We start from the raw sequence: 13787 nt of genomic DNA on the forward strand, positions 1-13787 counted from the left end.
TGAAGTTACTAGAAGTTCCCTTGAACAAAAGTGCTTTCTAAAAAAGCACTTCCAAATGGGCTAATTAAGTCACCGGAAGAAATTATTGCCAACGAAGAAGAGAGTAGAGCAATAGTAGAGGGCCAAAACCAGCCATCGGATAAAACACAGTACAACTAAACAAATAAATAAATGGCTAAGTACAATTAAATTGAAGCCAGATCACGCTTCAGGTAGACAAGCCTAAAAAGAAAACACTTCACTTTGAGCATGCACATGCTGCTAGTTCCTCCACCATGCGCGCGCTGGTTCATTACGAGCATAAACCTCTTGCATTTCAAGCACAATTTGGCAGCGACCTTCCGATCGACCATCATGCTCTTGTTCTTTTTCGTTCAAGTCTCAAACCAATATATTATTGGTTAAGGAGTTGAGGTTGCACATCTAAAGACATCCTCGCGACGACATTTGGGTCGTAACAATCTTCAAAGATATGACATTCAGTAATGATCAGGCATATGATCACCTTTGCAGCTACTAGTACTTCTGCTGGTACTGTTAATGTCGTTGATCATGAACAGTCGAACCTAATTATTAGTCTTTCTTTGAAAACCCCGCCCAATTCAACATTCCATCGTAAGCAAAGCTAGCTAGTACGTGGAGTTAGAGTAAAGAACATCGCAGATTCGCAGACGAGCCCAACTTACACAGTACAAATCCATGTCACTATACATTCCTACCACAACTGGCTCTTGCTTCAAACCATGGAACCTGTGAGTTTTTTGAAGACCAATACAAATTCAGGGAGATCGTCGATATTGCCATCGGGTTTCATAAAATTTGAATTTGATGCTCGATTTCATTTTGTCGAGGGTGATGATCCTACTAAGTGATGGATATGATCATAGGCTAGTCCTCCAATGGACGACATAGATCTACTCACTCCTTCGTTAGCATACCTATCATGGTGGCCGAAACGAGAACCAACTAACTGATATCTAGGGTTCTTACTCCAGACGATACAAGATAAATGCCTTAAATTTAAGAGGGCCACATCTCTCCTCAATTCATCCGAAAAGATGGAGCCTTGAAGCATTATATGTAACGAACCAATTAGTTTCCAATACCAAATACCAAATCTGCACAATATCGTGTACTTCATCTCATTGGCCCACTACAAGCGTATTCGCTTGGTTACAAAATAGTAAAACTGACAAGCAATACAGACACAAGATATAGCAAGGGGGACAGTGACATAGATCCATTGCTCATGATCAACCAAACTAGTGATCTTTTCCACAATAACATTTTTGATAGATACATTGGGCAAGTCATCTCTTACCATTCTTTCTTTTCATTGCATGAATTGGTTACATGGAGGTCATCCTAGAGAATTGACTCAAGCCCATGCAGGGCCTTGTTCGATCCAAGTTAAAAAACCACGACAACAACAAAGCATGTATGTGAGAACATTACCTGCGCGACGATCATCCTTAGATTTGGATCTACAGTCGGTGAAAATGATACATAAATCAAGGGAAGTGAAGATGGACGAGTACCATTCCCGGGAGGCAAAGAAAATACAACACATGCATGTATTAATCAATAGATCCCGACTCCAAAATGAATACTCTGCCTTGCTTATTCATCCCCCATAGCTAACTCCAATGCATAATCATCTCTATCCTGCATCATGAACATACTGTACAAGTAAGATACCATTACACTAGTTTCTTGGCGTTAGCTTAATCATTCTTCTTTTGTTCCTCACACGAGATTTGTTTTCAGTCCGAGGTCTCCACGTGATATCAATCTTAATTTCGAAATGACCCCATGGTATCATTCTTAAGCTTTTTATTAGAAATTTGAAAAAATTCTAGAGAATGACGAGGAACTCACAATTGGTCCCCGGGCAAAATATCTGCCAAATTGAAGCCAATATACCTGTAGGTGCAAATATTTCAGATTTCTATAACCAGATCAATGGAAAGACAATTAGAAAAAATAAATAATACACGCTCCATTCAGGTGGTTGATGATAATTTCTTTAAGAACAGATGTGGAAATTAGGACGGTGCAAAACACCATCATATACCAAATAATTCCATCAAAAGAAAAGAGATCGGTAATTGCAACAGGGAAAGGTCCAAGAGTTTGAGTACTAAATCACATCGGATAACAGAAAAATGACTCAGATTTTCGTTAGAGGTGAGTATACTTTATATGCTATTCCAATCTCAATGAAATAGATTCGAACTTTATGACATCCAAATAAGATCTTTACATTTCCAGAAAGAGAAAGGTAGAACTCAGTAGATTACCTCATCCTCGTCTTGCGTTTCTACTTCAAGGTCAGATGATCGCCCACACAGAGAAGTGCATACCCCTGCATTTCAGACAAGATTACAACTATTCAGGAATACTTTAATCATAACTTTGCATTATTAGTTTCAAATAGTTTCTACATTGTCGAGAAATATGATCAGTTTGTGACTACCAGGACTTGTTTTAATAACATTGTAGGGGGAGGTTGCATTGACACCTTCGAAGCACTACAGGTCAAATTCATGTGTACACCCAAGGATTAATATTGCGTGTGGCGCACACAAGAACCCCTGCACATAAAGGACTAGTTCCCAAAAAATTTGGCAGATCAAAACCCCATAAGTTTCACATTATGTAAGCAATTAGGAAGGCCATATACTTCTCCAATTGTATGTGTTCTTGTTTCAACCTTGATACATTATCTGAAGATGCTAATACAAAAGTAGTAGCCCTGACATTCGTTTCTTGTTTTCTATGATTTATTCACCGAACAAACCCAGTGTTCAAGTAAACTCGAAAACATAAGATGATTGACTATCAATGAACAAATCTTTGACACAAAATCAGGAAGTGTGCACATTAATAAAGTCATAAAAAGGCCTCAAGACTACATGCCTTTGATTTCAGTTCAGCAGAAATCCCTAGTGCCTCAGGCTGTCTAAGTTCTCCGGATTTTACGCGTACAGCACAACTAGTACAACAACCTGCCGAGGAAAAACAAGTGGGATTCTATCACAAAATAAATTGGAAAAAGAAAAAAAAGGAAACAAACCACATCAAATCATGTCCTACAGATTGAATTGGAAAAATTCAACGTCACATTATAACCCATCCAGGATGAATGTGGCTACAATACATACATTTACTTAATACATTCACCATCTAACAGTCAAATACGCAACCAAAAACAGATAATATCATATATGCCAACATTTGACTGTAAGATGGTGAATGTATTAAGTAAATGCATGTAACCATAGCCAGTCCCGAGTTTTAATCCACTTCAAGAAATTTATTAGTAAAAAATGAATAAACGAACAGTACCGTGCCTGCAAGCGAATGGAAGAGTGATATCCTGCGACTCTGCTGTGTGCAATATGTACTGGTCCTGAAATTTCAATTTCACTACGTTCACTTAATTTTCTATGGAAAATAGAGAGAATTTTCTCTGAATTTCTCAGCAACCAAACAAACAAAGAAAGAGAAGGCAAGACTCGGCAATTACCTCAGGGACGAGGAACTGGTGGGAGACGCCTCGTTGTCGGTCGTGAACTGTGACTGTGTGTGTGGGAACTGAAGGAGAGTAGTCACCGGTTCGGTCGTTGACAGCCACCTGGGTTTGGAGCTCGGAAGTCGTGTTGCGGCGCCATTTGGTTATGTTGGAGTGGTGGGTGACGGTGTTCGGCCAAATGATTTGTCGGTTGAGTGGCGGTTTCCGGTGGATAGAAAGGGAAATGCAGGGATTGCAGGGAATGGCATGGTCCATGACTCTAACTCTGGCTGACGGGTAAGCCATGCGCAGTTAAGAAGATAACGAAGATCCTATTTGGAACCATAAATAGTTACGACCAATCAGAGCGTGCCACGTAAAATATAATATCAGAAAGACGAAGCTCCCCTTGACAGGATAAGCCGACCGTTATCTAAACCCTAACGGGCTAAAACAGGTTAATCCAAGAGAGGCAGAAGTCGACAACTATCATGCCCAACTCCAACTGATCCCCGCATGTTCACCACGTCATGTACATATCGTTGGCGTAGCGGTGGGTCGGTGGACGTCTCGTACGCTCGACGGTGTCTTCCAATCTTCTACTCCTTAATTTGCTCTATATATAAGAATGAAATATGATTTTGTTGTGATACACAGAAGGCAAGAGGAGAATTAATCAAGTAATTAGCTCGACAGATAGACATGCAGTCTGCAAAGGAGAAGCTAAGCAATATGGCCAGTGCTGCCAAGGAGCACGTAGACATATACAAAGCTAAAGCTCAAGAGAAGGTGCTTCCATCTTGCATCTTGCATCTATTCACTATTTACAGTATACAGACTGTTTGGTTTGGATTGTTGAAAATACGGAATGAGCACCGTAAAGTGTTTCTAAGATAAAATTATTTGAGGATTTCTCAACCGAAGGAGACTTTATATATAAGCTCCTTAATTAATTGGGATATTAGAAAGATTAGAAATTTGAAAAAAAATATATATATATTGGAATCGTTGTTTAGTTGTATATATTTAGTAATTAATGTTAATAACGTCGGATGTCTGTTGGAATTGTTATTTTTATGTTGAAACTGTAAGCAGGTGGTGAAGGCGACAGCAAAAACGGACGAAGAGAGGGAAATAGCGAGCCAGATAAGAAGAGCGAAAGAAGCAAAAGCAAAGATGGAGTTTCATGAGGCCAAAACCAAGCACTCTGCTGAAAAATCGACTGCTAGTGCAGAGAATAAATCCCATCTCCTCCATGGACAGGATGATCAGCCTGTGGCTAGGGTTGGTGATGGCCATGGTAATGATCACCAACCTCACGATGCGGGTCCTCTGCCTAAAACCACAGTTCCGGCATACCCACTTGGAGGTTATCGCACCCACAAGTTTCCCTTGAAATAAATGTACTACTTTCTTTCTGGGGACTGTAAACCCTAGGTTTTGAATAATCATGGAAGTAAAAGTTTACTTATTTAACCAGGGTTTAAGATCAAAGTTTATGTGCAGCTCTGTAAATTGCTCACTCTTGTAGGGTATTTGTTACAAATGGTCTTTTATGTATTGTAAAGTAGTCATTTTGGTCTTTAATGTTTTAAACTCATCAGTTTGGTCTTTCATTTATTGACCTGCTCATCAACATTGTTTCTAACCTTCAATTCCGTTGAGAATTATGTTAGTATGCTAACGTGTCATTTATGTGGGTTCTATGATCTTTTCAATTTAGAAGGGATTTGAATGAATAAGTTTTCTTTATGAGTATTTCGTCTTGTACCCTTTAGTTGGTCATAATTTTTTTAATTTCTCCCTTCACAAGCCTTGAAATTGAGTGAGTAATCTATCCTAATCGAATTTTACATAACAAACGAGTATGCGTGTGGAATCTACAAGTAAGATAGTGGCGATCATTTGTTCACTAGAGTATTCTGAATATCAGAGAAATTTCTTAGATGAGAGCATGAGAACAATAGAATTTCATTATAGAGTAAACAACAACAACAACAACAACAAAGCCTTTTCCCACTAAGTGGGGTCGGCTATATGAATCCTAGAACGCCATTGCGCTCGGTTTTGTGTCATGTCCTCCGTTAGATCCAAGTACTCTAAGTCTTTTCTTAGAGTCTCTTCCAAAGTTTTCCTAGGTCTTCCTCTACCCCTTCGGCCCTGAACCTCTGTCCCGTAGTCACATCTTCGAACCGGAGCGTCAATCGGCCTTCTTTGCACATGTCCAAATCACCGGAGCCGATTTTATCTCATCTTTCCTACAATTTCGGCTACTCCTACGTTACCTCGGATATCCTCATTCCCAATCTTATCCTTTCTCGTGTGCCCACACATCCCACCAAGCATCCTCATCTCCGCTACACCCATTTTGTGTACGTGTTGATGCTTCACCACCCAACATTCTGTGCCATACAACATCACTGGCCTTATTGCCGTCCTATAAAATTTTCCCTTGAGCTTCAGTGGCCTACGACGGTCACACAACACGCCGGATGCACTCTTTCCATCCAGCTCGTATTCTATGGTTGAGATCTCCATCTAATTCTCCGTTCTCTTGCAAGATAGATCCTAGGTAGCAAAAACGGTCGCTTTTTGTGATCTTCGCTAGATTGCTCCGGTCATTAGTGTGGATAAGTATATAAATGGATAGAGATAGGAAAGCAAACACAAGATGTACGTGGTTCACCCAGATTAGCTACGTCCACGGAATAGAAGAGTTCTCATTAATTGTGAAGGGTTTACACAAGTACATAGGTTCAAGCTCTCCTTTAGTGAGTACAAGTGAATGATTTAGTACAAATGACATTAGGAAATATTATGGGAGAAAGATCTCGTAATCACGAAACTTCTAAGTATCGGAGTGTGGTGTCGTCTTGACTTGCCTTATCTGTCTCATAGGTAGATGTGGCATCTTCTCTGGAAGTACTCTTCCTCCATCCAGGGGTGGTATCTTTAACTGGTGGAGATGCACAAGGTAATGTATCAATTTCACTTGAAGCTTACTTGTAGTTTCAGGCTTGGTCAAGCGCGATACAAACCATGTAGTAGGAGTCCCCCAAGTCGCCGAGCTAGGAGGTCTGCTGAAAGAGGTGACAGACAAGGTAAGCAATCAGAGCTCCGACTGATTGTTCACCTTCTCCCCATCTTGCAGCAGCATGAAGGATAAAGAGAAGAAAAATGAGAAGAGATGATATGAGATACTTTTGCTTTTGAAGAAGTAACTTTCCACAGGCTTATTCTTGAACTGAGCTGGAGGGTTTTCTGGTTTCCTCCAGAGTATAAGGCCGACTGAAGAATTTGAGGGTCAAAACAAGTCCATCAAATCTAGAGTACGTTCCACCCTGCTGATATGGGATATTTTTGCTTTTGACAGAGTAATGGATGTATCGGCACGTGTGCTGTTACGCTTGTCTCCACATGCTTCCTTGTATCCTTCGCACTTGCCCTATCTGTTCCTCAAGCAGATGCGGAATCTTCCCTGGAAACATAAGATGTTGAAGATGAGTACTCGAGAGCAATGCCAGGTAAGTAATCAGGTAAGGGGTTCCAGGCAGTCAGTTCCTGGCTGGAAGCTTGATTCCAAGTGCTGACTGATTGCTCTCTTTCTCCTTGTCTTGCAGGTAAAAACAAGGCCAAAAGAAAAGACAGGGAAAAAGCATGATATGGGATACTCTTGCTTTTAACCCTGATGATATGAGATATTCTTGCTCTAGTATAGCTTGTTTGCAGAGGTATTATCGGGGGGAAAGAAAGCTGAATATTTCGAAAGGCTTCGTTCGGAGTGCCCTCTCAGATATGATGAAGGGTTGAGCATTTTTGCAGGTCTGCCTGTCCGTTGGGGATGGAGGTCCACATATATAGGAGTCTCCCTAACAACAAGTAGTAATGCTATTCCTTTACCCTGCTTGGTCATAGCACGGTAGTGGGAGCTGCCAGTTTCACATGTTTTAACTCTGTCAGAGCACTTTGAAAAAGTGGTCTGTGGTATCTGGCTCTCGAGATTCGGAGAACGATGCCTCTTCGATTTTTGAGAAAGCAATCATGCTGGGGGTCTGACTCTCGAGATTCGGAGAGCAGTGTCTCTTCGATTTTTGAGGAAGTAATCATGTTGGGAGTCTGGCTCTCGAGATTCGGAGGGCGGTGCCTCTTCGATTTTGGAGCAAGCAATCTTGTTGGGAGTGTTGTCTCGAATGTGAGTAAAGGTTGGGCATGTTTGCTAGTCTACCTTGCCACGAAGCACAAAGGTTGACACACAGGGACTTTCCAATTATCCAGCAATGGTACTGTTCCTTTACCCTCTCTTCGATTTTGAGAAAGTAGTCATGTTGGGAGTCTGGCTCTCGAGATTCGGAGGACGGTGCCTCTTCGATTTTGGAGCAAGCAATCTTGTTGGGAATGTTTTCTCGAATGTGAGTAAAGGTTGGGTATGTTTGCTAGTCTACCTTGCCACGAATCACAGAGGTTGACACACAAGGACTTTCCAATTATCCAGCAATGGTACTGTTCCTTTACCCTCTCTTCGATTTTTAAGAAAGTAGTCATGTTGGGAGTCTGGCTCTTGAGATTCGGAGGACGGTGCCTCTTCGATTTTGGAGCAAGCAATCTTATTGGGAGTGTTTTCTCGAATGTGAGTAAAGGTTGGGCATGTTTGCTAGTCTACCTTGCCACGAAGCACAGAGGTTGACACACAGGGACTTTCCAATTATCCAGCAGTGGTACTGTTCCTTTACCCTTGTGGGTAATAATATGGTAGCTAGACCTTCAAAATTTATGGGTCTAAACTTTGTTAGTGCTGTTTCTTTGCTATTCTTTTACCCTTCTTGGTCAGAGCGATGTAGTGGGAGCTGCAAGCTTCACGTGCTCAACTTTGGCAAAGTTATCTGTGGTACCCATGAGCTATTGTTGCGTGTGGGAAGTGGGTGATTGAACAGTAAGATTCATGTGCTTTCTACTTCACCAGAAGTCTTCGACAGAATGCCCATAATTTCTGCAAAGCTGAGTGTGCGTGTGACAGGTGCTGACAAGGCTAGAAAAGTAGGTGCCTCTTCGAATTCTGAGATCGGCCCTCGTGGTCTCTGAGCAACCCAGCTTTTGAGAAAGCGAGTGCCTATTCGATTGATTCGGAGAACGATGCCTCATCGATTTTTGAGAAAGCAATCATGCTGGGGGTCTGGCTCTCGAGATTCGGGGAGCAGTGTCTCTTCGATTTTTGAGAAAGTAATCATGTTGGGAGTCTAGCTCTCGAGATTCGGAGGGCGGTGCCTCTTCGATTTTGGAGCAAGCAATCTTGTTGGGAATGTTTTCTCGAATGTGAGTAAAGGTTGGGCATGTTTGCTAGTCTACCTTGCCACGAATCACAGAGGTTGACACACAGGGACTTTCCAATTATCCAGCAATGGTACTGTTCCTTTACCCTCTCTTCGATTTTTAAGAAAGTAGTCATGTTGGGAGTCTGGCTCTTGAGATTCGGAGGACGGTGCCTCTTCGATTTTGGAGCAAGCAATCTTATTGGGAGTGTTTTCTCGAATGTGAGTAAAGGTTGGGCATGTTTGCTAGTCTACCTTGCCACGAAGCACAGAGGTTGACACACAGGGACTTTCCAATTATCCAGCAGTGGTACTGTTCCTTTACCCTTGTGGGTAATAATATGGTAGCTAGACCTTCAAAATTTATGGGTCTAAACTTTGTTAGTGCTGTTTCTTTGCTATTCTTTTACCCTTCTTGGTCAGAGCGATGTAGTGGGAGCTGCAAGCTTCACGTGCTCAACTTTGGCAGAGAACTTTGGCAAAGTTATCTGTGGTACCCATGAGCTATTGTTGCGTGTGGGAAGTGGGTGATTGAACAGTAAGATTCATGTGTTTTCTACTTCCCCAGAAGTCTTTGATAGAATGCCCATAATTTCCGCAAAGCTGAGTGTGCGTGTGACAGGTGCTGACAAGGCTGGAAAAGTAGGTGCCTCTTCGATTTCTGAGATCGGCCCTCGTGGTCTCTGGGGAGCCCAGCTTTTGAGAAAGCGAGCGCCTCTTCGATTTCTGAGATCGGCCTTCGTGGTCTTTGAGCAGCCCAACTTTTGAGAAAGCAAACGCCTCTTCGATTTCTGAGATCAACCCTCGTGATCTCTAAGCAGCCCAGCTTTTGAGAAAGCAAACGCCTCTTCGATTTCTGAAGCTCCGTCGAGTGCAGATTTTTATAGGGGCTGGCATTAAGTTCCAAAGCACACTTGAATCTCCACCAGTAGAAGCTTCATTCTTGCACTTCTAAGATCTTGATTTGTCCGACCTCTTCTCTCTTCAACACCTTTGAAAATGTCTGGCCCCTCCGACCGTCGTTTTGACTTGAACCTTGTTGAAGAGGCAGCCCCGCCTTCTCCAGACAACATATGGCGCCCATCCTTCGTCTCCCCTACTGGTCCTCTTACCGTTGGGGATTCCGTGATGAAGAATGATATGACCGCTGCGGTGGTGGCCAGGAGCCTTCTCACTCCCAAAGATAACAGACTACTTTCCAAACGGTCTGATGAGTTAGCTGTTAAGGATTCGCTGGCTCTCAGTGTTCAGTGTGCAAGTTCTGTGTCTAATATGGCCCAACGCCTATTTGCTCGAACCCGCCAAGTTGAATCATTGGCGGCTGAAGTGATGACTCTCAAACAGGAGATTAGGGGGCTCAAGCATGAGAATAAACAGTTGCACATGCTCGCACATGACTATGCTACAAGCATGAAGAGGAAGCACGACCAGCTGCAGGAATCTGTTGGTCATATTTTACTTGATCATCAGAGGTTTGTGGGTTTGTTCCAAAGGCATTTATTACCTTCGTCTTCTGGGGCTGTACCACGTAATGAAGCTCCAAATGATCAACCTCTGATGCCTCCTCCTTCTAGGGTTCTGTCTAGTACTGAGGCTCCAAATGATCCCCCTCCGGTGCCTTCTCTTTCTGGGGCTCTACCGACTGCTGAGACTTCTCCTAAGCAACCTTTGTGAAGGCTCCCTCTTGTGTGTTTATTTGACTCATGTATATGTACATATTTGTAGCTTATCGGGGATATCAATAAATAAGCTTTCCTTCATTTCAACGTATTGTGTTAAATACACCAAAGCCTTCTTCGCTAAGTTCTTTGAATTTTCTTTTGTTGAAGCTTGTATGTTGAAGCTTTCTGAGTGGAGCATGTAGGTTGGGGTAGTGTTCCCTTAATTTCCCGAGTGAGGAAAACTTCTCGGTTGGAGACTTGGAAAATCCAAGTCACTGAGTGGGATCGGCTATATGAATCTTAGAACGCCATTGTGCTCGATCCTGTGTCATGTCCTTCGTTAGATCCAAGTACTCTAAGTCTTTTCTTAGAGTCTCTTCCAAAGTTTTCTTAGGTCTTCCTCTACCCCTTCGGCCCTGAACCTCTGTCTCATAGTCGCATCTTCTAATCGGAGCGTCAGTAGGCCTTCTTTGCACATGTCCAAACCACCGTAACCGATTTTCTCTCATCTTTCCTTCAATTTCGGCTACTCCTACTTTACCCCGGATATCCTCATTCCTAATCTTATCCTTTCTCGTGTGCCCACACATCCAACGAAGCATCCTCATCTCCGCTACACCCATTTTGTGTACGTGTTGATGTTTCACCGCCCAACATTCTGTGCCATACAGCATCGCCGCCCTTATTGCCGTCCTATAAAATTTTCCCTTGAGCTTCAGTGGCATACGGCGGTCACACAACACGCCGGATGCACTCTTCCACTTCATCCATCCAGCTTGTATTCTATGGTTGAGATCTCCATCTAATTCTCCGTTCTTTTGCAAGATAGATCCTAGGTAACGAAAACGGTCGCTCTTTGGTATTTCTTGATCTCCGATCCTCACCCCTAACTCATTTTGGCCTCCATTTGCACTGAACTTGCACTCCATATATTCTGTCTTTGATCGGCTTAGGCGAAGACCTTTAGATTCCAACACTTCTCTCCAAAGGTTAAGCTTTGCATTTACCCCTTCCTGAGTTTCATCTATCAACACTATATCGTCTGCGAAAAGCATACACCAAGGAATATCATCTTGAATATGTCCTGTTAACTCATCCATTACCAACGCAAAAAGGTAAGGACTTAAGGATGAGCCTTGATGTAATCCTACAGTAATAGGAAAGCTTTCGGTTTGTCCTTCATGAGTTCTTACGGCAGTCTTTGCTCCTTCATACATATCCTTTATAGCTTGGATATATGCTACTCGTACTCCTTTCTTCTCTAAAATCCTCCAAAGAATGTCTCTTGGGACCCTATCATACGCTTTTTCCAAATCTATAAAGACCATGTGTAAATCCTTTTTCCCATCTCTATATCTTTCCATCAATCTTCGTAAGAGATAGATTGCCTCCATGGTTGAGCGGCCTGGCATGAACCCGAATTGGTTGTCCGAAACCCGTGTCTCTTGCCTCAATCTATGCTCAATGATTCTCTCCCAGAGCTTCATTGTATGACTCATTAGCTTAATACCCCTATAGTTCATGCAATTTTGTACGTCGCCCTTATTCTTGTAGATAGGCACCAAAGTGCTCGTTCGCCACTCATTTGGCATCTTCTTCGTTTTCAAAATCCTATTGAAAAGGTCAGTGAGCCATGTTATACCTGTCTCTCCCAAAAGTTTCCACACTTCGATTGGTATATCGTCTGGGCCTATTGCTTTTTTATGCTTCATCTTCTTCAAAGCTACAACCACTTCTTCCTTCCGGATTCGACGATAAAAAGAGTAGTTTCTACACTCTTCTGAGTTACTCAACTCCCCTAAAAAAGCACTCCTTTCATGTCCTTCATTGAAAAGATTATGAAAATAACCTCTCCATCTGTCTTTAACCGCGTTCTCTGTAGCAAGAACCTTTCCATCCTCATCCTTGATGCACCTCACTTGGTTTAGGTCCCTTGTCTTCTTTTCCCTTGCTCTAGATAGTTTATAGATATCCAACTCTCCTTCTTTGGTATCTAGTCGTTTATACATATCGTCGTAAGCCGCTAACTTAGCTTCTCTGACAGCTTTCTTCGCCTCTTGCTTCGCTTTTCTATACCTTTCACCATTTTCATCTGTCCTCTCCTTGTATAAGGCTTTACAACATTCCTTCTTAGCCTTCACCTTTGTTTGTACCTCCTCATTCCACCACCAAGATTCCTTTTGGTGTGGGGCAAAGCCCTTGGACTCTCCTAATACCTCTTTTGCTACTTTTCGGATACAACTAGCCATGGAATCCCACATTTGGCTAGCTTCCCCCTCTCTATCCCACACACATTGGGTGATTACCTTCTCTTTGAAAATGGCTTGTTTTTCTTCTTTTAGATTCCACCATCTAGTCTTTGGGCACTTCCAAGTCTTGTTCTTTTGTCTTACTCTTTTGATATGTACATCCATCACCAACAAGCGATGTTGATTAGCCACGCTCTCTCCTGGTATAACTTTGCAATCCTTACAAGTTATACGATCCCCTTTCCTCATTAGAAGAAAATCTATTTGTGTTTTTGACGACCCACTCTTGTAGGTGATCACATGTTCTTCTCTCTTCTTAAAGAAGGTGTTGGCTAAGAAGAGATCATATGCCATTGCAAAATCCAAGATAGCTTCCCCATCCTCGTTTCTCTCCCCAAAACCATGGCCACCATGAAAACCTCCATAGTTGCCTGTCTCCCTGCCCACGTGTCCATTTAAATCTCCTCCTATAAATAACTTCTCCGTCTGAGCAATTCCTTGCACCAAGTCTCCAAGATCTTCCCAAAATTTCTCCTTCGAACTCGTATCCAACCCTACTTGAGGTGCGTACGCACTAATCACATTGATAAGTTCTTGTCCTATTACAATCTTGATTGCCATGATTCTATCTCCTACCCTCTTGACATCTACAACATCTTGTACCAAGGTCTTGTCCACGATGATGCCAACACCGTTTCTCGTTCTATTTGTGCCCGAATACCAAAGTTTAAACCCTGAGTTTTCTAGATCCTTTGCCTTACTACCAACCCACTTAGTTTCTTGTAGGCACATAATATTTATCCTTCTCCTCACCATAACTTCCACTACTTCCATAGATTTTCCCGTTAAGGTTCCTATATTCCACGTTCCTAAACGCATTTTGCTCTCTTGAACTCTACCCTTCTGTCCTAGCTTCTTCACCCTCCCCCGTCTAATAGGATCAAAGTACTTCTTTTGTGTGTCCCGGGTAAAGTTGATAGGAGCATATGCTCCTAAACAACTTTGAGTGGAGTCGTTCGAAAAGAAGTTTCTATGGCCCCCTTGCTCATTTAACACT

At 42.4% G+C, this 13787-nt stretch overlaps 1 protein-coding gene, 1 long non-coding RNA gene and 1 pseudogene across 3 annotated transcripts; 2 read left to right on the forward strand and 1 right to left on the reverse strand.

Moving 5' to 3' along the window:
* Positions 1 to 1215: 1215 nt before the first annotated feature.
* On the reverse strand, positions 1216 to 3838 carry LOC126626999 (ferredoxin C 2, chloroplastic-like; annotated as a pseudogene).
* Positions 3839 to 4171: 333 nt separating this feature from the next.
* On the forward strand, positions 4172 to 5169 carry LOC126627002 (late embryogenesis abundant protein 6). The gene is made up of 2 exons (XM_050296418.1): positions 4172 to 4303; positions 4610 to 5169. Exons 1-2 carry the CDS (start codon positions 4217 to 4219, stop codon positions 4913 to 4915), a joined length of 393 nt encoding a protein of 130 aa, XP_050152375.1. The 5' UTR covers positions 4172 to 4216; the 3' UTR covers positions 4916 to 5169.
* Positions 5170 to 7340: 2171 nt separating this feature from the next.
* On the forward strand, positions 7341 to 9491 carry LOC126627003 (uncharacterized). 2 transcript variants are annotated; one of them, XR_007624835.1, is made up of 3 exons: positions 7341 to 7933; positions 8152 to 8193; positions 8877 to 9491. It is a non-coding gene; the product is annotated as an uncharacterized LOC126627003 (long non-coding RNA). The 2 variants fall into 2 exon arrangements; XR_007624834.1 differs by having other exon boundaries at positions 7347 to 7758; positions 7976 to 8193.
* Positions 9492 to 13787: the final 4296 nt, after the last annotated feature.

This window comes from Malus sylvestris, chromosome 6, assembly GCF_916048215.2.
Source record: "Malus sylvestris chromosome 6, drMalSylv7.2, whole genome shotgun sequence".
In the NCBI taxonomy this organism is placed as follows: Eukaryota; Viridiplantae; Streptophyta; class Magnoliopsida; order Rosales; family Rosaceae; genus Malus; species Malus sylvestris.

Coding starts and splice junctions, on each gene's coding strand:
- LOC126627002 (XM_050296418.1), top strand. CDS start 4,217: ATGCAGTCTGCAAAGGAGAAGCTAAGCAATATGGCCAGTGCTGCCAAG. Junction 4,304..4,609: donor AAGCTAAAGCTCAAGAGAAG/GTGCTTCCATCT, acceptor AACTGTAAGCAG/GTGGTGAAGGCGACAGCAAA.